The sequence below is a fragment of the Cebidichthys violaceus genome, unplaced genomic scaffold, assembly GCF_023349555.1.
Source record: "Cebidichthys violaceus isolate CVI_PGR_0920_01 unplaced genomic scaffold, fCebVio1.0.p SCAF_36, whole genome shotgun sequence".
NCBI lineage: Eukaryota > Metazoa > Chordata > Actinopteri > Perciformes > Stichaeidae > Cebidichthys > Cebidichthys violaceus.
This window is the reverse complement of record NW_027176550.1, coordinates 1807889-1831574: the sequence shown is the minus strand read 5'-3', so window position 1 is coordinate 1831574 and position 23686 is coordinate 1807889. Positions and strand designations below refer to the sequence as shown.

At 44.3% G+C, this 23686-nt stretch overlaps 3 protein-coding genes across 3 annotated transcripts; all 3 read right to left on the bottom strand.

Annotated features, from left to right (window-relative positions):
- Window positions 1-546: 546 nt before the first annotated feature.
- On the bottom strand, window positions 547-12854 carry LOC137884020 (myosin-1B-like). Its single transcript, XM_068725649.1, has 38 exons — window positions 12654-12854; window positions 12326-12469; window positions 12084-12240; window positions 11850-11877; window positions 11652-11766; window positions 11470-11562; window positions 10918-10981; window positions 10691-10789; window positions 10507-10610; window positions 10079-10217; window positions 9789-9907; window positions 9524-9673; window positions 9266-9436; window positions 8885-9191; window positions 8726-8796; window positions 8293-8380; window positions 7944-8061; window positions 7729-7852; window positions 6414-6550; window positions 6072-6327; window positions 5723-5965; window positions 5431-5607; window positions 5181-5326; window positions 4347-4437; window positions 3860-4249; window positions 3637-3763; window positions 3425-3543; window positions 3106-3302; window positions 2846-3029; window positions 2607-2772; window positions 2393-2517; window positions 1998-2306; window positions 1720-1923; window positions 1433-1558; window positions 1167-1337; window positions 988-1092; window positions 818-913; window positions 547-732 (listed from the first exon to the last, which is right to left on the bottom strand). The coding sequence occupies exons 1-38, from the start codon at window positions 12852-12854 to the stop codon at window positions 589-591; spliced, it is 5805 nt and encodes a 1934-aa protein (XP_068581750.1). The 3' UTR covers window positions 547-588.
- A 4494-nt stretch (window positions 12855-17348) lies between these two features.
- On the bottom strand, window positions 17349-20483 carry sco1 (synthesis of cytochrome C oxidase 1). The gene is made up of 7 exons (XM_068725835.1): window positions 20237-20483; window positions 19559-19645; window positions 18567-18657; window positions 18232-18429; window positions 18039-18131; window positions 17830-17945; window positions 17349-17754 (listed from the first exon to the last, which is right to left on the bottom strand). The coding sequence occupies exons 1-7, from the start codon at window positions 20402-20404 to the stop codon at window positions 17605-17607; spliced, it is 903 nt and encodes a 300-aa protein (XP_068581936.1). The 5' UTR covers window positions 20405-20483; the 3' UTR covers window positions 17349-17604.
- Window positions 20484-20642: 159 nt separating this feature from the next.
- On the bottom strand, window positions 20643-22662 carry tmem220 (transmembrane protein 220). Its single transcript, XM_068725758.1, has 6 exons — window positions 22219-22662; window positions 22029-22058; window positions 21893-21953; window positions 21498-21621; window positions 21180-21239; window positions 20643-21047 (listed from the first exon to the last, which is right to left on the bottom strand). The coding sequence occupies exons 1-6, from the start codon at window positions 22366-22368 to the stop codon at window positions 20915-20917; spliced, it is 558 nt and encodes a 185-aa protein (XP_068581859.1). The 5' UTR covers window positions 22369-22662; the 3' UTR covers window positions 20643-20914.
- Window positions 22663-23686: the final 1024 nt, after the last annotated feature.

Here is a 23686-nt window from a genome sequence, read left to right as displayed (position 1 = left end):
GTAGCTGTAATTGTTGTTAGTTGATTAAAAAAAGGCACTTCAGGATTCAGGATGTAGATGTGGATGAACAAATCATCGGATCAAGAGACAAGTCAATGCTGAAGGTGTAATGTTGAATGTGGATCAAGTGTCTCCATCTTTTGGAGATCTGTTTTTATTGCAGGTACCAAAACAAGACTAGTGGTGGCTTATTTATTTACATCTAAAAAGGGACAAATATGCAAAATTCAAATGTTAGCTGTCTGTGCATTTTTGTGTCTTTTATAGATTAAATATGTTGTAATTGTAAACATCAAAGCAGCAGATGACGATGTGTGCAGAGTGTTAGTTCAACATCCAAAACGCTGGATCCTACATTTCCCATAATGTGATCAGATCCCAACAAACCAAACGTGGGACAAAGAGACACGTTTGTGTGGGACAGCGTCTTGTTTTCAATGCTGACAGGTAGTCTAAGTTATTTATATATATATATATATATATATAGAACTTAAAAAATAACGGATTAGCTGCAACATGCAGAGTCACAATTCTAACTTCCTTCGATCATGACAAAGTTACATTTTGAAGTCACATGGTTTCACATTTCTATTCCCCTTTACCGGCGACGTCGCGGCTCTTCGCTCGTAACTTATTCAGCTGAGATTCGGCGACGTCGGCTCGCTCCTCAGCCTCCTCCAGCTCATGCTGCAGCTTCCGAGCTTTAGCCGAATGGACGCTGGTCTGTTCCTCCTGCGGCGTCACGGAAAAACGACGTAAGAAAAGACGCGCGTTCGTATTTCACACTGTGTCAATGCAGTTCTTTTGTTTTACTCACCGCCTCCTCACACTGCTGCTTACACACTTTCACCTTCAGCTGCAGTTTGTTCACCAGATCCTGAAGCCTCGCCGCGCTCTTCTTCTCCTCCTCTCCCTGAAACGTTCCAGGCGTCACATCTCACATTTTGCATATTCATGTAGTGAAACTCTCGGTTATATAACTGTTACCTGGTAAGTGAGCTCTTTGATCTTCCTCTCATATTTCCGCACTCCCTTCATGGCCTCGCTGCTGCGCTTCTGCTCCGAATCCAATTCATTTTCCAGCTCACGCACCTTCACAAACACGGTCAGTTTAAATCACTCATCGTTCTGTTTTCTTCTCCACCGGTTAGCGGCTGGATTCGTACCTTGTGTTCAAGTTTCTGGAGCTCCTTCTTCCCCCCCTTCAGAGCCAGCTGCTCGGCCTCGTCCAGACGCTGCTGCAGGTCCTTCACCGTCACCTCCAGGTTCTTCTTCATCCTCTCCAGGTGAGCGCTGGTGTCCTGCTCCTTCTTCAGCTCCTCGGCCATCATGGCGGCCTGCGTGTAAGAGTCAGCTCACTGTGAGATTTAATCTGCGGTGAATTGGATGAAAGTGTGTGTGTGTGTGGGGGGGGGGGGGGGGGCAGACTTACATCCATGATGGCTTTTTTGGCCTTCTCATCGGCGTTCCTCGCCTCCTGGACCGAGTCCTCCATCTCTGACTGCAGCTGAGCTAAATCTGACTCCATCTTCTTTTTCGTGTTCAGAAGGCTGGAGTTCTGCTCATTAGAGAAACATTTTAATCAACAGTAAGTAGTATCTCAGATGTTATCAGGTTTTTAGATTATGTTTTAGTTTGTACATGTATCTCATTCCTGTTTCCTGTTTCAGCATGTCATGTCCTCTCCTCTCCTCTCCTCTCCTCTCCTCGTCTCCTCACCTGAGAGTGCAGCAGCTGGATCCTCTCGCTGACGTCGATCAGCTCCTGCTCGGCCAGCTTGCGACTCCTCTCCGACTGCTCCAGCGCCGCCCCGATCTCCTCGTTCTCGGCCGTCATCAGGTTGTTGCGTCGCTCCGCGATCGCCAGCTGTTCCCTGTAGTCCTCCTGACTGTGGAGCGCCTCGTCCAGATGGACCTGGGCTTCCTGGGACGAAATATAAACACATATATACAGTGTATATCGTTTCCATGTGAGCATTTTCTATTGCGTTCACAAACCTTCAGCTGAGCCTGCAGGTTCCTCAGCTGCTTGGTGGACTCGGCCGCCTGCCGGTTGGCGTGACCCAGCTGGATCTCCATCTCGTTCAGGTCCCCCTCCATCTTCTTCTTCGTGCGGACGGCGTCGTTTCTGCCGCGCGTCTCGGCGTCCAGCGTGCTCTGCAGAGTGTCCACGGTCCTCTGGTGGTTCCTCTTGAGCTGGTCCATCTCCTCGTCTTTCTCTGACACCTTTCTGTCCACCTCGGACTTGATCTGGTTCAGCTCCAGCTGGAGGTGCAGGATCCTGGCCTCCTCGTGCTCCAGGGATGACTACAGAGAGAAAGCCGACCCTTGATTGTGGTTATTTTAATTTTAAAAATCTTCTGATAATGTTATTGAAGGACAAAAAGTCAAACCTCGACTTCCTCCAGAGCGGCCTGGGTTTCTCTCTTCTCCTGCTCCGCTTGCTTCGCAGCTTTCTCCATCTCGTGGAGAGTTTTAGCAGATTGTCCAACTTGCTCCGTGATTTCTGTAATCTCCTCTGAAAATGTAAAGAAAAAGAAACATGATCTTTGTGGGTTCAAATTAAGAAGCAAACAGCAGCAATCGGACGATGTGTTTGCAGCTCACGCTGGAGGTTCTTATTCTCTCTCTTCATGGTCTCCAGATGATCCAGAGCCTCCTCGTAGGAGTTCTTCAGCTTGAAGAGTTCTGTGCTGAGCGCTCGAGACTCTCTCTGGGAAGCTTCCAGATCTGATTGACTCTCCTCATATTTCTGTTTCCATTCAGCCAGAACCTACCAGAGGAGGACAACAGCATGTGTAACCAAAGCTGCAAAATGCTTCTGAAGAGGATCATAAAACACATACCTTGTCGAAGTTCCTCTGTCTCTTGTCCAAGGAGGCGTGGGCTGCGTTCGACCTTTCCACCTCGACCATGAGGTCCTCCACCTCCGCCTGCAGCCTCAGCTTGGTTTTCTCCAGAGACGCGCTCTTGACGTTCGCCGCCTCTTTCATCTCCTCAGAGTCCTGCAGCCGCTGGGCCAGCCTCTTCCTGGGAACCGAACATAAACCGTGCTCAAGTAAAAGAAAACACAATTGTAGAAACCCCAACTCTGCACAGTTCTTACTTCGCCTCCTCCAGCTCTTCGGTACGTTGGATGGCGTCCGTCTCGTACTTGGTCCTCCACTGAGACACCTCGCTGTTGGCTTTGGACAAACAGCGCTGCAGCTCGGCTTTGGCCTCCTGCTCCTCCTCGTACTGCTCCCTCAGCAGCTCGCAGTCGTGACGGGACGACTGCAAACCGTGAGCCAGGGCGCTCCTCGCCTGGAGAAGAGAGAACGTACACGACGTCTGTTCACCGCCTGAATGAAAACAGCTGTAGCTGAACGTAAAGATGTTGAAAGTTAAAATGCTCCTCAGATGATGATGGAGCAGCTGTAACAGACCTTCATCTCCTCGTCCAGAAGTCTCTTCAGCTCTTCGATTTGTTGACTCCCCACAGTCTTCAATCTGCTCAGCTGGGACAGAGAGACCTCCTTCTCCTCCAGCAGACGTGTGAGCTCACCTGTTCACAGGAGAGATGAGATCTGGTTTCTTGAGTTTACGTACTTGTGCGTAAACTAGCTCAGGTTTCCATCATTTTTAAACATAAACGTACCGTTTTCTGTCTGCTGACGGGCACTGAGTGTGGTGTAGTCACTGAGGGACCTCTGAGCTTCATCTGCTTTGGTTTTATATTCATTCATTTGGTCTTCGAGGCTCCTGTACAGTTTCTCCAGGTTAGCCTGAAGCATTGAGCATCGGTTATCCCGGATTCAAGCATCATTAATGTAAACAGAGTCACAGGCACAAGATTAGAAAAGGAAGCATCTGTCTCGTACCTTGCTTTTCAGGACGGTGTCGGTGTTGCTCACCACGTCGTCGACTTCCATCCTCAGCTCGCTTTTCTCCTTCTCCAGCTTCTGCTTGACCCTCTGGAGGTTGTCTATCTGGTCTCCGAGCTCGGCGACGCCGTCCGCCTGCTTCTTGCGCAGAGCGGCGGCGACGGACTCGTGCCGCAGCGTGGACTCCTCCAGGTCCCGACGCAGCCGCTGGAAGTCGGCGTCGCGCTTCTTGTTCATCTCGGCCTGAGCGGCGGTGGCTCCTCCGGCCTCCTCCAGCCGCTCGCTGATCTCCTCCAGCTCCCTGGACAGGTCGCACCGCTGCTTCTCCACTTTGGCTCGAGCCGAGCGCTCGGCCTCGATCTCCTCCTCCAGCTCCTCGGTGCGAGCCTGTATATACGAACGGGAGATCGTAGTCACTTGGGGATAAATGTGGATTCACACGGTAAAGAATCTGTGGTGAAATCGGTCCACTGTTGCTTCTCACCTGAAGCTCTTTGATCTTCTTCTGCAGCTGAGTGTTGAGGACTTGCTCGTCATCGATTTTGCACTGCAGGCTGCTGATTTCAAAGTCCTTTCTAGAAAAGAGTCAAACATTTCAGCACAGACAACATTTACTCTGCTTTCTAGAACCACCAGGAGATCATGTTTCCGTGTGTGTGTGTGTGTGTGTGTGTGTGTGTGTGTGTGTTTCTGTCTGTCCACGGCTACTCTCTCATACAGCCACATATATTCTCTTTACTCTTTCATGACAGTATGCTTGTGGTTGCGGTGATTCACAAACATTTCATTGACTGTTTTATACCGTCATTGACTCCTGAGTCCTCTTAACCGACCGGTAGGGACGCAAAGTGACCAACAAATGCTTCAGTTTGGACTCTTGTTTCCTTTATGAGTTGTTCTTCTCTTGATTTGCACCCTTAGGTAACACAATTGCATGTATTATATATACATATATATGTATATATATATATATATATACATATATATATAACTATGGCTCAGAAAACGACAAACTGAACCGAGCATCGAGTACAACGGAGCGCGTCTTCTTGTGTCGGTAGTAGAGGAGCTAGTTAGCTAGTTAGCTGTGTTTGGCTAACAGAGCTAACAGCTAACGAAACTAATGTTTTTTACAATTAAACTGCTGAAAATGCAAATTTTTCTGAATGTTTTCACCAAGACGTTTAAAGGTAGAGTCCAACATTTCTTGCTGATGATGAACTGTCCAACAGCAGCCGAGCGTATGACCCTCACACATGTAAATCTTCAGTGGTAATAATTATTAAACCTAATTGTATCCGTTAAAACAACATCTCACTTTTTCAGTCGCTCCTCCATTTGCTGCCGTTCGTTCTCCAGGTCCATGATGGTTTCCTGCGACAGCTTCAGATCCCCCTCCAGTTTCCTTCTGGATCTCTCCAGGTCTGCGGTCACCTTCTTCTCCTGCTCCAGTGAGCCCTCCAGCTGCAAGAGACGCGTCCAAAAAACCAGTACGTCAACCAGTAGAACGGGGAAACCAAAAACCAGGGGAACGTTATGCAAACAGCTGTTTCGTTGTCCAGACTCACGTCGTCGACCTGCTGCTCCAGCTTGGTCTTGGTCTTCGTCAGAGAGTTCACTTTGTCCTCCTCGGCCTGCAGGTCGTCCAGCGTCCGCTGGTGCACCTCGTGCAAAGCTCTGATCTCTTTCGTAGACTTCAGCAGTCGTTCCTCCAGAGTCGTGAGCTCCTCTACTAAGTTCTTCACCTACGGAGAGAAGTCATTCCACACCAGTCAAGATACTTTGAGGTACTTTTATGCAACGTTCTACTTCTCTTTGACTTCTACAGTGTGGTACCAGGAGCTGAAGACTTCTTCACACCTTGTTTTCTGTGGCGTGTTTCTCCTTCTCCACTTTGGCGATGGTGAGCTCCAGGTCGTCGATGTCCCTCTTGAGCTCCGAACACTCGTCCTCCAGCTTCCTCTTCTTGGCGGTGATCTCGGCGTTGATCTCCTCCTCTTCCTCCGTCCTCTCGGAGAACTCTTTGACTTTGGCCTCCAGGTGGATCTTGCTCTTTATGAGGCCTTCGCACCGCTCCTCTGCATCGCACAGGTTCTCCCTCTCCTGGAGAGCAGGAGAACAATGACACTTCCTCTTATCTCACATTACTATCGATTATGTAGTTAAATATACATTAAAAAAGCTCCTCTCCGTCCTGTTGTCTACGTACCGCCTGGATTTGAAGGCAGAGGTCGTTCTTCTCCTGGACGAGCGTCACCGTCTTCTCCTCCAACTCCTTCCTCCGGGCCTCTGACTTTGCGAACTCCTCTTTGAGTCGCGAGAACTCCTCCTTCATGTTCTGCATCTCCTTCTCGGCCTCCGCGCTTCGCAGCAGAGGCTTGATCTTGAAGTAGAGCCTCATCCAGGGCCAGTTCTTCACGTTCATGAAGGAGCGGATGTTGTACTGGACGACGAAAATGGATTCTCTGCGGAGCGACGAAAGCAAAAATAAAGAAGACTTGTGTAATAATATAGATACTTAATATAGACTCCTCCAGATTCGTCAGCAGACCTTTTCTTCATCATCTCCTTGAGCCGCTGTCGGGTGACGTAACCTCTGGAAACAGCCTGGATGCGAGTCATCAGGACGGCCAGACGCTCGTCCCTCATCTCCTCCAGCAGACCCAGCAGGCCGGCTTTGAAGAACACCTGAATGTTGTGAAGAGACGACGTTTAAAGTCAGGAAGACACAGTTCTATGAACTGGTTTAACAGCTGATGAGTTCATTAACTGAGGAAGGAATTTATTTTTAAATGTGGAACACTTTGAGCTACATAGTCTGTATGAAATGTGCTTTACAAATACATATTATTATTATCAATTTAATAGATAATGGAGTTATAGAAGAAGTACTCAGATAGAAATACCACAGTGTAAAAATAAGTAAACGTCTTGCATTCAACATCTTACTTCAGCAAAAGTACAACAGTATGAGCATCAGAATATAATCAAAGTACAACAAGTAAGAGTACTCTTACTCTCTGTACTCTGTGTTCTGCAGTATTCTGCAGAACACATTTCATATATATTTACATTTTAATATACATTATACTGCTGAACTACATACATTACTGCTGAACTATAATCACTTTAACGCTGCAGCTGGTAAATGTTGGGCTAGAACGAGATGTACTGCTATAATCACACTTCATAATTAATTAGTTATTCATATTTTGTATAATAATCTTAATCTGCAAAGTAAGTCAAATAAATGTAAAAAAAAATGCAATATTTGCTTCCAAATTATAGTAGAGTTTTCGTTGAACGCTGTTGCCGTGGCAACGCATCACTCGCCATGAAAAAGTAGGCTGATGGTTCACTGGCTTGGGATGCTCAAAAGCTCATGGATCTTTGTACGTGTTATCGGTGATGGGAGGACATATTTTACATGGGCTTTTGGCTTGGCCATTCGAAATTGCCTCCATAGTGCCCCCTACAATATTTCAGAAGAGCAGCCCCGGCGCTACGTTTCAGGTACATGTATGAAACTTGGTAGGATTATGTATCTCCGAAAGACTTAAAACAAAGTCTCTTGGGACCATGCTCTAAACCGAACGGGAAGTCGGCCATTTTGATTTCTGTGTCATTTTTCAATAGATTTAGGCTTCTAGTCGCTATACTTTAACGAACTCCTCCTACGGACTTTGTCAGATCCACTTCAAATTTGGTCAGTACAGTCTCAAGACTGTTGTGATTAAAATTTCGTTACTTAGTATTTATTCAACCCTCGACAGTGTCTGCCGCTGCAGAGGGTTGAATGAATACTAAGTAAGGAAACGATCACGTGAAGAAGAACGAACGGCACCAGATGTTTGGTGATGGAATACCTTTGTGTATCCGAAGCGATACTGAGCGTGGTCCACGTCGATGGAGGACAGCAGCTTCTCTGAAGCCTTCTTGCTGTCGATGAACTGACCCTCCGGGATCGCACTGGCGTTCAGGATCCTGTATCTGTCACGGGGAGAGTTGAGGGTTCAAACGCCGGTGGGTTTGTTCCTGTGTGTGTGTGTGTGTGTGTGTGTGTGTGTGTGTGTGTTGTTACCTCTGCTTGAAGTCTCCGTAGAGGATCCTGCTGGGGAATCCCTTTCTGCAAATCCGGATTCCTTCCAGCACGCCGTTACAGCGCAGCTGGTGAAGGACCAGATGGTGATCCATGGACCCTGTGAGGAGATCACAGTCTGGGTCAAAGGGACAGGTCGACACACGGCGGAGTAACTTCTGACCCGACGCACCAGATGGTTTGTCACACAGACACACAAACCTCTCTCCCGTCTGTACAGTGAATACGTAGCTGGCTTGTTAGCTTTAGCTTAGCATAAAGACTGGAAACAAAGGGGGAAATCTCATCTTTTCTTTTTCTTCAGCGTCAGCGTGACAACATGTCTTCTCACCTGGCGTCTTGGTTTCATTCGGGATGATGCATCTCACAAAGTGTGGATGTGTGGACCGCAGGTTGGCCATCAGTTTATTCAGGTTCTCCTGCAGGAGATCCACAGATTAAAGTCTCCACACATGCAATCAGTCTTCTGCCTAATTTAAAGGAATGTTGTTGTTGTAATGTATGTTTAAATACGAGTTAGAGTCATCGCTGCTCAGTTTATTCAGCAGCAGCTTGATGTGTGAAAAGGTTCCTTCTCTATCTGTATCTAAAAGACGTCTTCTTCTGCAGAAAACGGTTATATAAATAAATGAAAAATGGAAAAATATCCAAATGAATAAGATGTACTTGTCTCTTAGTAATGCATCTGGTAACTTGTTCCACTGACACCAAAGAAATCCATCAAAGTAATTCCTTCATCTCTGATCTAATTGGTTGATTTTTACCCTGAAGACTGCAGAAACCGTCTGGAAAGAGGAGCCCTTCTTCTTGGCGCTTCTCTTACTTCCAGCAGCATCTAAAGACACACAAGAGGAACGACATTCTTCTCTGTGGTAAACCCTACGGTTCGATATGCTCTTAACGTCGCTAAGAAGTGAACCGACCGTCGGCTGCGGAGTACGTGGCGAAGAGCAGAGAGAGCAGCTTCAGGGCGGCTTTCTGGTAGAGCTGCACCACGGTGTCGTTGAGCGGGTCTTTGTTCTTCTCCAGCCAGCCGCTGAGGTTGTAGTCCACGGTGCCGGCGTAGTGCACCAGGGAGAAGTGGGCGTCGGCCTTTCCTTTGGAGGGCTTGGGCTTCTGGAAGATGCTGTTCTTCCCCAGGTGCTGGTCGTACAGCTTGTTCTTGAAGGAGCCGTCCGTCGCCTTCGGAAACATGCACTCCTCCTCCAGGATGGAGAAAATGCCCATCGGCTGCAGGACGGTAAAAAGCCGGTCAGCGCCTGTCGTCCGACGTAGATATCTGCGTTCACAAAAAGACGACGCACCTTTTCGATGAGCTCGATGCAGGCAGCCAGGTCCATGCCGAAGTCGATGAACTCCCACGCGATGCCCTCCTTCTTGTACTCCTCCTGCTCCAACACGAACATGTGGTGGTTGAAGAACTGCTGCAGCTTCTCGTTGGTGAAGTTGATGCACAGCTGCTCCAGGCTGTTCATCTGGATCCAACATGGACTCAAGTTCACGCAGACATTCTTACAAAATAATAAAGATGTGTTTGTTTGTTTTTTTATCATTTCGTTCACCTCGAAGATCTCAAACCCGGCGATGTCCAGGACGCCGATGAAATGCTGTCGGGGGAGTTTGGTGTCGAGCTGCTTGTTGATCCTGGTGACCATCCACAGGAAGAGCTTCTCATACACGGCCTTAGACAGAGCGCCCATGGCGTTGTTCACCTGCAGCCAGCGGGGGAGGAAGTATTCACATCCTTTACTACAGTGAAAGTACCAGCAGCACACTCTGAGAGTCCTGCATACGTGTAACACGCGTGTTCAGACGTAGGAGCCGTACCTGCTGAGGAGTCTGACCTTTGGTGACGTACTCGTTCCCCACCTTCACCCGGGGATAACAGAGCGCCTTCAGCAAGTCAGCCGAGTTCAGACCCATGAGGTAGGCCACTTTGTCCGCCACTGTGGAACACACACGCACACACACGCACACACACGCACACACACACACACACACACGCACACACACACACACACACACACACACACACACACACACACACAGAGATGTGAAGCAGCTGAAGCGGGTGTAACGTTGTAAACTGAAGCTTGACTTCAGCTCAGACGTCTCACCCTCGGTGCCGTCGGGCTCCGCCTGCTCCTCCCGCTGTTTCTGCTTGAACTTCATGTTCCCATAATGCATCACGGCGCCGGTCAGCTTGTAGATGCCGACCTTTTCCTCCGCGTTGAAGCCCAGGATGTCGATGGCTCTCTGAGGAACATGTTGAAGCATCTTCACCAGCGCTTAGTTTAGCAATAATACATCATATTTAAAAATATCATCTGTATTAATAGTGTCGACAAACCCTCCACCTGAAATTATATAGACAAAACTAAGAATAATTATATATATATTAAAACTATAAATAATTATATATATATATTAAAACTATAAATAATTATATATATATATATATATATATTAAAACTAAGAATAATTATATATATTAACCCTAAGAATAACTATATATATATATATACATATATATATGTGTGCTCACATCGGTGGCCATCAGCTCCTCGGGGTCGTTGATGCTCGGCACGCTGATCTCTCCCTGGCTGATGAACGGGTAGTCGTACGGGTTGGTGGTGATCAGCATCATTTCTGAAACGAAACACTGAAAGTATTGATTTCTATATTCAGAGGTCGTCAGATTCACAAGCGATAAAAGAAGAGATATTCACCGATTAACTCAGGCTTCTTGTTTGACAAGATCTGGTAGAAGATGTGGTAGCTCCTCTCTGCCAGCAGCTGAAACGTCACCCTGGACTTCTCCAAAAGGTCTGAAGAAAATAAATATACAATATATATACATATATATAAATATATATATACACATATAGCAGTGGATATGGCAGATGTTATATATAAACAGCGGTGAATATCAATGACTCTGATGTAGTAAACTTACACGTTTCAATATCAGCTGATGCCAACTTCCCCTTTGTTCCAAAGTGGATGCGGATGAATTTTCCCTAAAAAAAGAGTTTCAACATATAGAATAATTACTCTGATATTTTGAGACTGAATAACAGTGGTGGAAATATATATTTTAATTATACTATATAATAATTATATGTATTTTAAAAGTCCTTTAAATAATAAGAAGTTGAGCCCTTCTGAATAAGGAGTTTTTATTTTATTTTTGGTTCTTTAAATATATTTTAATACTTTTGTACTTTTACTGAAGTAACATTTTGAATGCAGGAATGTTACTTGGAACAGAGTATTGCTGTTCTGTGGTATTACTACTACCTTCTTCCACCGCCGGTGAGTACTGCTATAATTATATCATTTAAATTATAATAACTGGTTTTCCTGTGATAATAGATTAATTTTCTCATTTAAAAGAGATAAATAAATAATATAATAAAATACAACAAAATACAAAAATAAAAAATAATCATAATAATCATAAGAAGAAGAAGAAGAAGAAATTCCTAAAAATTAAATTTGAACTCACAAATCGAGAGGAGTTGTCGTTCCTCACGGTCTTGGCGTTGCCGAAGGCCTCCAGCAGAGGGTTGGCCTGGATGATTTGATCCTCCAGAGTCCCCTGTGAACCCAAATCACGGGTGAAAACCAGCACCGCTCGGTTTCTGCCCAACCTGTACACGTCATGAATGTGAGACCCGCGCTCCGAACCTGCATCCTGCTGGGAAGCTGCTCTTTCTTGCTCGAGTCTCCGATCGATGCGATTGTCGCAAAGTACTGGATGACTCGCTTCGTGTTCACCGTCTTCCCGGCGCCAGATTCTCCGCTGACGGAAGAACGACTCGAGATGAGCGATGGGAAAACACATTTCAGTTCTGTTAGATCAACGGCGGGTAAAGTGGAACTCACGTGATCAGGATGGACTGGTTCTCTCGATCTGTTAAAGGGAAAGAAACCGGCTGATTCTGGAGTAGTTCTGCTTCAATCTAGTCCAATTTAAGTTAATTAACTCTCTATTCAACATGTATTAACGCTGGTTATTATAAAGTGTTTGATGATATTCTATCACTAGTGCGTCACTGTCACAACGTGCACATGAAGAAACCTGAACCAGTTGCTCTGGTACTAATGGTTGGACTGGACCTGTCAGCATGTACTGGTAGGCGCTGTCCGAGATGGCGAAGATGTGCGGGGGCGCCTCCTGGCGCTTCTTTCCGCGGTACCCGGCCACCACCTCCGGGTTGTAGACCGGGAGCCACTTATACGGGTTCACGGTGACGCAGAAGAGCCCAGAGTAGGTCTGCGAAACAAAAACCACCACGGTGAGGAAAACCCACGACTCAAAGACCTGTTTGGAAAAACGGTCATGTTTGATTTTTTTATACATAGATCATCCAGGCGGCGTAGCGCTCCTTGAGGTTGAAGAGCACGGCCGGTTCATGCAGGTGCGTCAGCAGCGCCATGTCCTCCAGCTTGTCGAACTTCGGAGGGTTCATGGGGCGAATGTCGTCCAGCTGGACGGTGACGAGCTGAGGAGGGAAGTCTGGTTTTTAGTTCATTTTGCACGATTTATAAAAATACAGATAAATAATATCACCGTGCAGGAAGAGGCAGAGAAACACACTGAGCGTATATAAAGTAAACTAAGACATGACGTTAAAAGAAAGAAAGACAATTCAAAGGTCCGGTGAATGAGACGAAAGTTGGACCCACCTTCCCATCCTCCGTCTCCACGGTGACTTTGGAGCCATCTTGGTTCCTGATCTTCCCCTTCACGTACTCGTGCTTCGGGTCGGTCACAAAGATGGCCGTTTTGGCGTCGAACGGCGAGTTCTGCGCCGCGATCCTCTCCCGCTCTGACTTGCGGAGGTACGGGGCGGCCACCCCGAAGATTTCCATCTCGGCATCGCTCATTTTATCTGTCTGCGTGGAAGAAACACAACTTCACTCAACGATGAATTAAAACTAAACAGATGGTTTGTCCAAATTTACCAAATTTGTCGTCCTTACCAGAGTGCTGCAGAGCAAAACGAAGATTCCTCGCTCTCTCTCTCTCTCTCTCTCTCTCTCTCTCTCTCTCTCTCTCTCTCTCTCAGTGTTTCAGAAGAACACAACAGACATCTCTCACCACAACTAGACTTTAGCAGCTTTTATAAGCGACGGTCGGACCCGTTGTCCCGGCGCCTTGTTCTCCTATATTTGGAGATCTGGCTTCTAACGCCAACCCTTCAAAAAAAAAGTCAAGTATGTCCATTTTGTATTTGGAACCGGTCTATGTTTAGCTGTATTGTGTCACTTTTTAAACGGTTTCAATTGTAACCCCTTTCACGCCGGTCCATTAAAAAGCAATGAATGCTAAGGACGGCGGCTTTAGGGGGGCTTACGGATCCCCCGACGCGGCGGGACTCATTTTCTGGGATCAGTGTAGATTAGATCTGTTAGGGCATCGCTGAAATTCTGGCTCTGGCTGTCTGGAGAGCCCGGCTGATCACTCGGGACTGTTTGGGTTTTGTGTTGAGGGCAGCCGGGCAACATTTACCACATTCCAGACGGATGAACCAGTCGAAGCAACATTGTTCAGATGCTACAGAACGCCTCTTTATTCAGTGTATTTCAGTGTTTTTAGTGATTTTATGTGGAGTATCTTTATCACGTCTGTCAAAACAAATCTGCCAACAGATTAAAATAAACCTGAGGCTGTCTGTAAAGTCTGCTTGAAATCTCTCATTTGTGACGTGTCATATTATTTGCATTTTGTTTGGAAGCTTTGAAGGCGGCGAAAAAGAGTCTGAAGGCCTTACCACACCGGGAGGGGGCTCATTAAGTCGCATCGTTTCCAAACTGTTGTTTTAATACTTTCACACAGAATCTGAATATCACGCGCCGAAAAAGCAACATCATTTATTTGGGAACAAGGTTTTCGCACCGCGGATAAAGACATCAACCAATCACGCCGTGGCCTCGCACTCCGGACCAAGATTGCAAACTGTATCACTCCTGGACAGAGCAGCTGGTCAGGTGGTTAGATAGCTTTGGAAACCTCTCTACCCCAAAAACCTCTCTACCCCAAAAACCCTTACCGTCATAGTTGTGATCAAGCAAACTTCAGCCCTAACAAAAGGACTCCACCGTGTTGCACTACAGCAACTGTAGCATCGACTGTTTTTGGAATTTATGAACTAAAAATCGGTGTTTCCGGTTTTTGTTTGCATTGTGTGTCTTTTGAGTTAGTAAAATTCTAAAAGAAACTATTCCATCTAACTAATACTGCAAGAACATACCGTAATATGAAGCCTTCATCTTCTCCTGACTAGTGCAATGCGTTACTTTCAAGCCTCAATCCAACTACTGCATCTTATTAGTCTTCCTGAGAACAGTGTCAACCCTTCACGTCTTGTACTATTGCACTAGTGTTTATTGTTATGCAGCAATCACCTTTCCCAATTCCTTGGATGTGTAACGTACTTGGCACTAAACCATTTCATATTCTGATTTATCCACATGTACTTTTATTCACCCTCGCTTGTTACAAAGCACTTCTTGCAGTTCCTCCTCGTAGCGGAGGAGACGACGAGGCGTCCTGGAGGGAAACCAGCGGTACGATGTGTCTGGCAGTGCATCACAGACGGTCTAATTGGTGCTGATTTAATAGCCTCTTAATGTCACTTGAAGGTCTGGCGACAGCTGCGATTATAATTGGCTGCGGGCAGACAAGACTTACAGACCGCCGACCCCCCTCGGTTCGGCAACAAATGTCTGCGTGGACGTTGGACTGCGAGGAGGCCGCGGGACGTCAAGTCAAGGGGTCAGGGGACAAGAAAGGGAAGAGGCAGGGGGAGAAAATCCCCTCATGAGCCGCTAGTGCGGGAGAGAGGTCGACGCCTCACCCCCCGGGAGGGAAAATAGATGCGATGACGAGCGCATCTGCACCGGATTAGGGGGTCAAAGGGGGGGGGGTGAGAACCGGCCTGGAAGCGAAGCTACTGCAAGAAAAAACAACATCTAATCATGTCAGTTGTCTTTGAATCACAAAACAAGATGCACAGGGTTTAAATCCAGCTTCTTCACCGGTCACATGTGTGAATCCAAACCGTCATTTTGAACCAACAGCAAGTGCTGCAAAACGTGCGCCAAATTATTTAACGTGCCAGAAAGAGTTAGCATGTCCCAATACACAGTGTGTTAAATGCAGAACGCCACAAATACCAGGATGTTCTACCGCATCTGGCTGCAAAGCCAGCGTGCTTTGTTGTCTGTTCTGACCCACAATGAAGAGACAAGAAGAACCACAAGATGGCCGCTCATTTGAAACGTTAGCGTGACGGATATACGAGCGAGAGGGTCACAGTTCAAGACGCAACGTTACGAAGAAGTAGTATGTGCCGATTGTACTTGCAACAGTGTGTACTCGGTGAGTGCAGCTGCAGTATTATTGCAAGGAACAAGAAAAAGTGTGTGATTTGGAACGTCACTTTAACGTCACTTTAACGTGCTCATTTCAACACACAGTGGCTAGCATTAGCCACCGGTAACGACCAGCTAACGTTAGCTAACGTTGCAGCATGACGGACATTAATTTGTTCAGATTTACAGCTCATCTTTAATCATTATGCTGTTGTTATCCAAAGTTTTAGCATTTGCCGTCATCCACAGTAGAGTAGCTGCTGCCTAGCAGAAGCTACAAAGACTCTAGCTCAGTATGAGAAGGTAAATCTGATTGACAGAGCCAGGCTAGCCGTTTCCATCCGTTTCCAGTCTGTGTGCTAAGCTAAGCTAAGCTAACGGGACGCTAGGTATAGCTTCACATTGACCGTACAGATACGAGAGTATTGGGGCTTTTCATAGTGAACACACTACTTATGTTTATGGACACACTCTCACTGAGACCTAACAGGAGGTTTGAAATAATCTTGTGTATTTTTTTTTTAGGACTATGAAGTCAAAAACTACTTCACGTTTCAGGAAACTGCTTTCTGTTGTGACACCTGCTGTGGTCTGAAACAGGCGCATAGGAAACAAACTGAATACAGTTTTAGTGTTAAAACAAACACTAATGAATCGATCCATGAATGAATGAGTTCCATTCCGAGCGCTCCTCGTGACGGCGTGTCTGTCGAGCTGCTCAGAGCTGAAACAACTGCTGTGTTTGCGTTTCTAATCCCGATTCTAAAAGGAGGAGCGCGACAGGTGCGCAGGCACCAAAAGATATTAATAAATCAATACCGGCTGCCGGCAAGGCCGGGTCAGAATAAATCTAATGTTGCTTTTGAACGCGGCTCTGAAATATTAATATTAGATTTAGGTTGTTTTTTTTCCTCGTTAAACTAGAAGTGGAAGTCTTCAGCCTCCTCCAGCAAACAGCTTAATGAGACGATCAATCAGAGGTCGACCTCCGGCGCAAAGCAATTACTCTCTCTGGTGAGCAGCGCCTTGAATTAAACATTCAGTCAAAAGGAATGAAGGGTTTTTTGCACAAATCCTCACAAAAAGCATCCGTCTGTTCTTAAAAGCTGCTGCTTCTGGTCGAAAGATAGAAATTTAAAACTGAGTCAAACTGTTGGTTTGTGAAGCGGATGAAGTCGTCCTTCACGCTGAGCTTTCACTCTTCATCCAAACAGTTTTCTGGACGATAATGACGTCATCCTCTTAAAATGGCACCGAAACACACTGGAATCACTTTACCTTACATTTAGATAAGAAGCTCATTAGTTCATTTCATCTCAGAGAAACCAAACTAATAAGGTAATTTTAAATAATAAGGTCACCCTTAATAAATAAAGGATGGAGGAATAAATACTTGTGTACTATTTCACCGTCTATCCACCGTGAAACCCTCCATCGTCTCATCGCTACGTACAAATACTACTTACCATCAAAACGTTCCAACAAACGTTCTCTCACAACGTGAACACTGGATTTTAATCGTTAAATTTGATCGTTAATTGACGGAGAAACTACTGATAAATACTGACACTGAAGTGTGTGTGTGTATATATATTTATATATATATATATATCAGTTTAAACACATGAGGTCACTTAGTATCATGTTCATGTTCTCCTGTGTTTTAGGGCATCGGTCGCCTTAATAAAGAATTTAATTTCCAGTTTCTGTAAAAACAGATTCCTTTAGAAATCCAATTTCTCATTTCCCAATTTCACTTTTTTATTATCTTTAGAAGTCTGTCTCTTCACAGCTCTTATTCTGATACATTCTGTCTTCCGGTAAACATTTAACAATAAGCATGAAGCTGCTGCAGGACGCCGTTGTGTCGTTCCCGCTGTGACCACTGGGTGTCTCCAGAGTCACACATACTGAGCCTGTCACTTGGTCCCGATCACTAGTTCACCACTGAAGCGTTTGGAACTGACGGTCGATCAAACACAAATAAAATATTTGACGCGGGGCTGTGTTTTGTATTTTTATCACAAAATCAAATCACAGGTTATTCCCATCATAAATCAGAGCTTTGGATCTTATTGGAGGTGACTTCGTGCGTCTCTTTTCAAACAGGAAGCACTCGTTGCGGCCCGTTTCACGCCGCCACTCTTCTGCTGCACACGGCCGCTTTAAAAGGAATGTTGCTGCAGACGCTTCGTCCCACAGAGAGTCCAGAATAAATACGCATCAGCAGCGATCGGACCCGTCGGTCCGTAGAGGGCTCTTAATCGGCCGCCGCCCCCTTCTCCTTCTTGTACTTCCTCATGTGCGACGCTATCGAGCTGCTGATCTCCGCGCTTCTCTTGTTTTGTCCGAAATACTCCGCGAACTCTCCGTCGGGTCCCACCAGGTACATGATGATGGTGTGATCCACCTGCAGAGGGTTAAAGGGTTTAGTGCGTCATCTTCTCATCGTTGTTTGAGGAGCGGCGAGCAGGTGTTCACTCACGATGTAGTCGTTGTCTTCGTCCTTCGGTCCCTGGCTGTAGTAGACTCTGAAGGCTCTGGAGACCTGCTCGATCTGAGGCGTTGGTCCCGTCAGACCGATCAGCTTCGGGGAGAAATCTGAAGCGCACACAACATGGATTATGTATCAGTGACGCTGACTGCGGATGGTTGATTAACAGACGTAGAAGAGAGGGAAGGAGCTTCCTGTACCTTTCACATAAGCAGCCATGGCCTCCACCGTGTCTCTGTCGGGGTCGATGGTGATGAGGATCGGTGTCAGGTTTGGAAGAGACTTTATTTTATCTGAGGAACAAAACAAGAAGACGATGTTTGAGGAAGAAGAAGAAGAAGAAGAAGAAGAAACCCGGCGCTGAATCGTTCACCACGGGTCCTCTTCCATCACCTATTTCGTCCACCACCTCGATCATCTTCTCGATCTCGTCCGGGCAGATGTCGGGGCAGTGAGTGAACCCGAAGTAGAGGAGCACCCACTGGCCCAGGAAGTCGGAGCTCTTGCTGGGCTTGTTGTTGTGATCGATCAGCGAGAACGGACCGCCCAGCGCCGGCCGGCCGATGGACTTGGTCCGCTCCTTCTCGATCTCTGCAGACAGTCAAGTAGAGACTCAGAGCAGAGGCCGTTCATTCAGGACTAGATCTTCATCCGTCTGTTACACTGGAGTGAATGAATCACTATTATTCATTCACTTGTTTCACACGTTAAAGCAGTGAAATACTCACGTTCCTCCTTCTCCTTCTTTAAATATTTCATCCCTCCGAGCAGAGTGCCTCCGATAGCAAACGTTACTGCTAAAGATTTCCACGTCACCGGCTTCAGAGAGGCAGAATAAAAACCATATAATAATCTATAATCATATAGACGATGGTTATTTATGCTAATGCTCTGTTAATGTTCTGTTAATGCTCTGTTAATGTTCTCCCAGATGTTCTCCTCTCTAACAAACTCTGAGGAGGTTGTTATTAAAACAGAGATTACAATGAACTTATTTAAAGTGTTAGAATAAACCGTAAATATTCTGTCTGTCCTCAGAAAGAAATCAGACTGCTTTTCATGTAATTGTCCAAATTTAATCATTATATTATATTGTATATATTTACTGGCAACAAAGTAAAACATCTTTAAAAAATCAATAAAGTGCCAAATATGGTTCTTGAAATACGTTTTTTTCCCCACTTATAATTATTTTATGGGGACATATGGTCACTAATTTGTGGTAAAAATGCAAAAAAAATAAATGTGTTAAATCATAATAAATACATACATTTGAATCATAAAGTGTATTAATAAACATTTATCTTTTATCTCAAAGCAAAATTTAAAAAAATACAAAATGCATCAAATCATTTACATCACATGTGTCAGAAGTACATACACATTGTACACAGTCCTTTGTATATCTCAGCATCATCTGTGTATTTCATATTAAAAGCAAACACATTTTTATTCATTATTAAAACATATTATTTTTGGTGTGTTTTAGGTAATTACTGATATGTTTTGATGATGTAGAACTCATCAAATATGAGATAAAAGGTCTTTTATTAACATGTTGAATCAGATAAATAGATTTTTAAATAATATTTCTTTAATCTCAATACTTTGCAAGAACATGAGAGTCCTTTCTATTTCCATTACTTCTCAGTTCATTCATCTTTCATTAGAGAGAAGTCATGTCACACATAAACATGAACGTTGTGAGTCTTAATCTTACCCCAGACTTCTTCTTCTTCGGCCCTGATGAAGGCGGCGGAGGTAACGAGGACAATGTTCTGGAGTGTTGACTCTGACTCACACTCACCTGTTAATGAGCAAACACAGGAGAAACGAGTTAAAATCCTCTCATTACACTACGACATCGAGCCTTTAGTGGTTATAGAAACACACAGGCGTCCATTCAAATAGACGCTACTTTAACGAGGTGTTGTGTGACGGACAGACAGGAGGCGGAACTGGAGACGTCTCTCAATTATTAAGTGTTTTATTTATTATTAATTTTTGCTCATTGAAGTTTTTATTGGTCCAAACACAGATACAAAAACTAGGCCTGTCAGACCGCAATAAATAAACAAATAAAAATAAAGTAAATAATAAATAAAAAAGACAAATAACCGTGAAAAAATAAACAAAAACCGCAAAATGAATTAAATAAAATAGAAAAAAATAAAAATAAATAAATAAGTGTTTTACTCAAACCTGACACCTGTAAAAATACACTGTGACGCACTAAAACGTAAAATTATATTTTAATATCAAGTTCAACAGAAATTAGTGTTAAAACGTTGAATGTGTGTTTTTCAGTGATAACGGAAGTCGATGCGTACGTTTATTTGCTATACTTCTGAATGGAGTCTTGTGTTACACCTGACATCGTCCGTTAACTTTGACCTACCGGGCAGCAGTGAGCTCGCGGTGACAGTTTGTGTTCCGGTCCGGTTTCTCTCCGTAAGAGACCGTGCGCGAGCCTGACCGTTTGTATCCGGCTCCTTATTTGTAGGAGTTTAACGTTACTGTGAGACAACCGGCATCCCAGGCTGTGGGACAAAACACTCAGCGCCATGTCTGGACCTTGACAGAACCAACCGCTGCTCCAACGAGGAAGCGGCGACAAAGTTTACAATACGTGATTAGCGAATCAGCGACCAGGTAGCCGTTACTCAAGACCGGAAATGACGTGTTTTACATCTTCTTCTGTTGTGTTGTTAGTCATAGTGCTCTCTGCCGCCCCCTGGAGGGCGGGAAATCATGTACAATGAAAAGAAATAATGTTTATGATTCACTTTGTTTTTTATATTTTATATTATTTATACATTGCGCTTCATTTGACAGAAGATTAAGGTCTGGACTTTAAGACAAAAACAAAAACAAAAATCATGGTTGTAATAGACTTTGATGTAAAGATTATACAAATTAAATAATAAACAAAATGAAATGGAACATAAAGACACAGCATTAGATGACACCACTTAGCTTGATTCAATGATACTACAAGAGGTTTCACTGAAGCAGCGTTCTTGGTCATAACGTATCAAAAGGAATATTTAATCTAAATACAGAAGAAGTGTATTTTCTAAATAGCAGTTTGACAGTGTGAAGGCCAGTTTGATCTCAGCTCCTGGTGGATGTAGTAGTAAAGCCAGGCCACAAAGGGGAACACTGTGATGGAAGCAGCTGTTGAGACTCTGAGCGTCCCGACCGGAGCCCTGACGGACAAGAGAGGAGTAAAAAACACACATCATGGGTATAAAAACTAAAACAATGTTTCATAGAAGTACATTAGATCTTCTTTACTTTAAGACAGATTTGAAATACATCTGGTTACGTCTTCATTTTACCTCCCAGAGTGACGACACAGGAGCAGCCAAACAGTCGTCAACATGAGACCAGAACATTCTCTAGGAGGAGGAAGAAATACATTCATTTCACAATGATATAGATTCTTATGCACACATACACATCTGTATGAACATACATACATACATACACATCTGTATGTATCAGTATAATAAACATCCATCCGTCCACATGTACCAGTCCACATTCATTCAATGTGTTGTGATTTCATACAAATGTACATATTCATATTTTGAGGTGCAAACATGTGCATACAGATGTTCACACGTGTCAGATCGCCACAGAGCTGCAGACTCTACCTGCCCTCCTCCTGCTGGAGGATCTCAGTGACTCTCTCTCTGCAGAGTCTCCATCCCAACATGGAGACAACGGCGCTGGAGATCAGCACGTGGAGATCGGCCACGCGCCTCCAGGGCAACGTCTCTGCAGAGAGGAAACCGACACATGAGCGAGGAACCCACGTCTGCAGCGTCTCTATACTGTACTGAGCTGCACCGTCACGAGACGGCCACGTGGTGGCGCTATCACAGCTGGAAATAAGATGCGTTCAAGTGCAGGAAAACAGGAACATGTGAAAAGTGGAAAGTCTCAGAAAGTAGCTGGATTCAAGGTAGTTTAATAAGGTTTTATTTGTCATTAGGGGATGCATTTACTAAAATGTTTTATTTATATACAAACACAGTTATCTGTCTACCTGTCACGTGGGGTTTGAAGCCAACACATGCGCACAGGACTGCAGGGACACCGTAACCAACCTGCAGCGGAAACGAGGAGTTATTAAGTAAATTACATAAATAAAATGTACAATATGTGGAATAATGTGAGCTCACCATCCACACCCCTGCGTCCGGATCGTTGACCTGAAGTAGATCAGACACAGCAGCACAGTGGACAGTGCAAACAAGAGACATAGTCAAATAAACAAGTATTATGAATAAGTGATGAAACAGTAAAGAATGTTAAATAAGTTAAAAAGTTAAAATGATGAATATGATTTTAGAGGATGCATTAAACGCTCACCTGGACATACGTTGCAAGAGCGAAGAATAAAGACATTAAAAAGTTGCAGACTCGCCAAATGACAGAAAGTCTCGATGTACAAACTTCGCACATTGCTTGTTTTGAACCTTTCACCTCCCCGCCCGGGCCCGCGGGACGTGAAGACGTCATAAAACAAACGCACTGACCCGCCGTGGTGCGATAACCCGGTTGAGGGACGTTCGTTTGATATTAACTACGATTTACTGCGTGTTTGAGCTAAAATGTCACAATAGTTCACAACCTATTAAATGTCTTTATCCCCACACGAGACCATATGTACAAACATGCATATGATACAAACCAACAGACGATGCATTAAAGCGGGTTTTCTCGTATGTTTGTGTGATTTGAGGTTGTATAACCGTCAGAACACGTCAGCGCTACAACCACACAGTCCGATAATAGAACCACTGCTTTATAACAGAAGTATCTTCTAATGTGACGAAGATAAGATGTCAAACATTCATGTTTATTCTGATTTAACTACGTTGGATTACATCTTGGGAGGTGTCCCGCCCCGACTGACCCCGTACAACAAAACGAGCGCACATTCTCCGCAGTGACGTCAAGGTACCCGCGAGACAGAGATGTGACTTCCGGTAGTTTTTTTACAAAGTAAAATCATAAAAGTTTGTTTAAAGTTGTGTTTATGGCTTGTTATGAAAATGGTTATTGGACAATAAATATAATCTTAGGCAAGATAAATGTGTTTTAATTTCTATTGTTTTAGTTTATTATTATAACGCAAAGTCAAAAGGCTAAACACACACACACACACACACACACACACACACACACACACACACACACACACACACACACACACACACACACACTTTTTTCTCACAACAGTAAAAACAATAAACACAAAGTACATCAAAACATTGACATGATATACATGATGATACAAGTTATTAACATAAGAGACACACGTTTGTTTTTATGATTAAACTCATATATTAAATATGATCAGTGGTGGCATGTAACAAAGTACATTAACTCAAGTGCTGTAATTGAGTACAATTTTTAAAGTACTCATACTTTATTTGTACTATACTTATAATAATAATAATAATAATACATTTTATTTATGTAGCGCTTTAAAAGGCACTCAAAGACACTTTACATGGTAAAAAAACTAAACAATAAAAGCATTTATAATAAGAACAAAATCATAACTATAATAATCATAACTTATGATTACTTCCATTTTATGCCACTTTATACTTCTACTCCTCTACATCTCAAAGACAAATATTCTGCTTTTTACTACATACATTTACAGATAAAGATGATTAATACAAAATATAATCAACTAATGATGTATGATATATTCTTGTTCACAGCAGTATATAAGGTCTTTCAAATGAACTCCACATTGACCAGCAAAATAAAAGTCATACGTTCATCCATCCATAATTATCATCCAATGATATGATTTGCATGA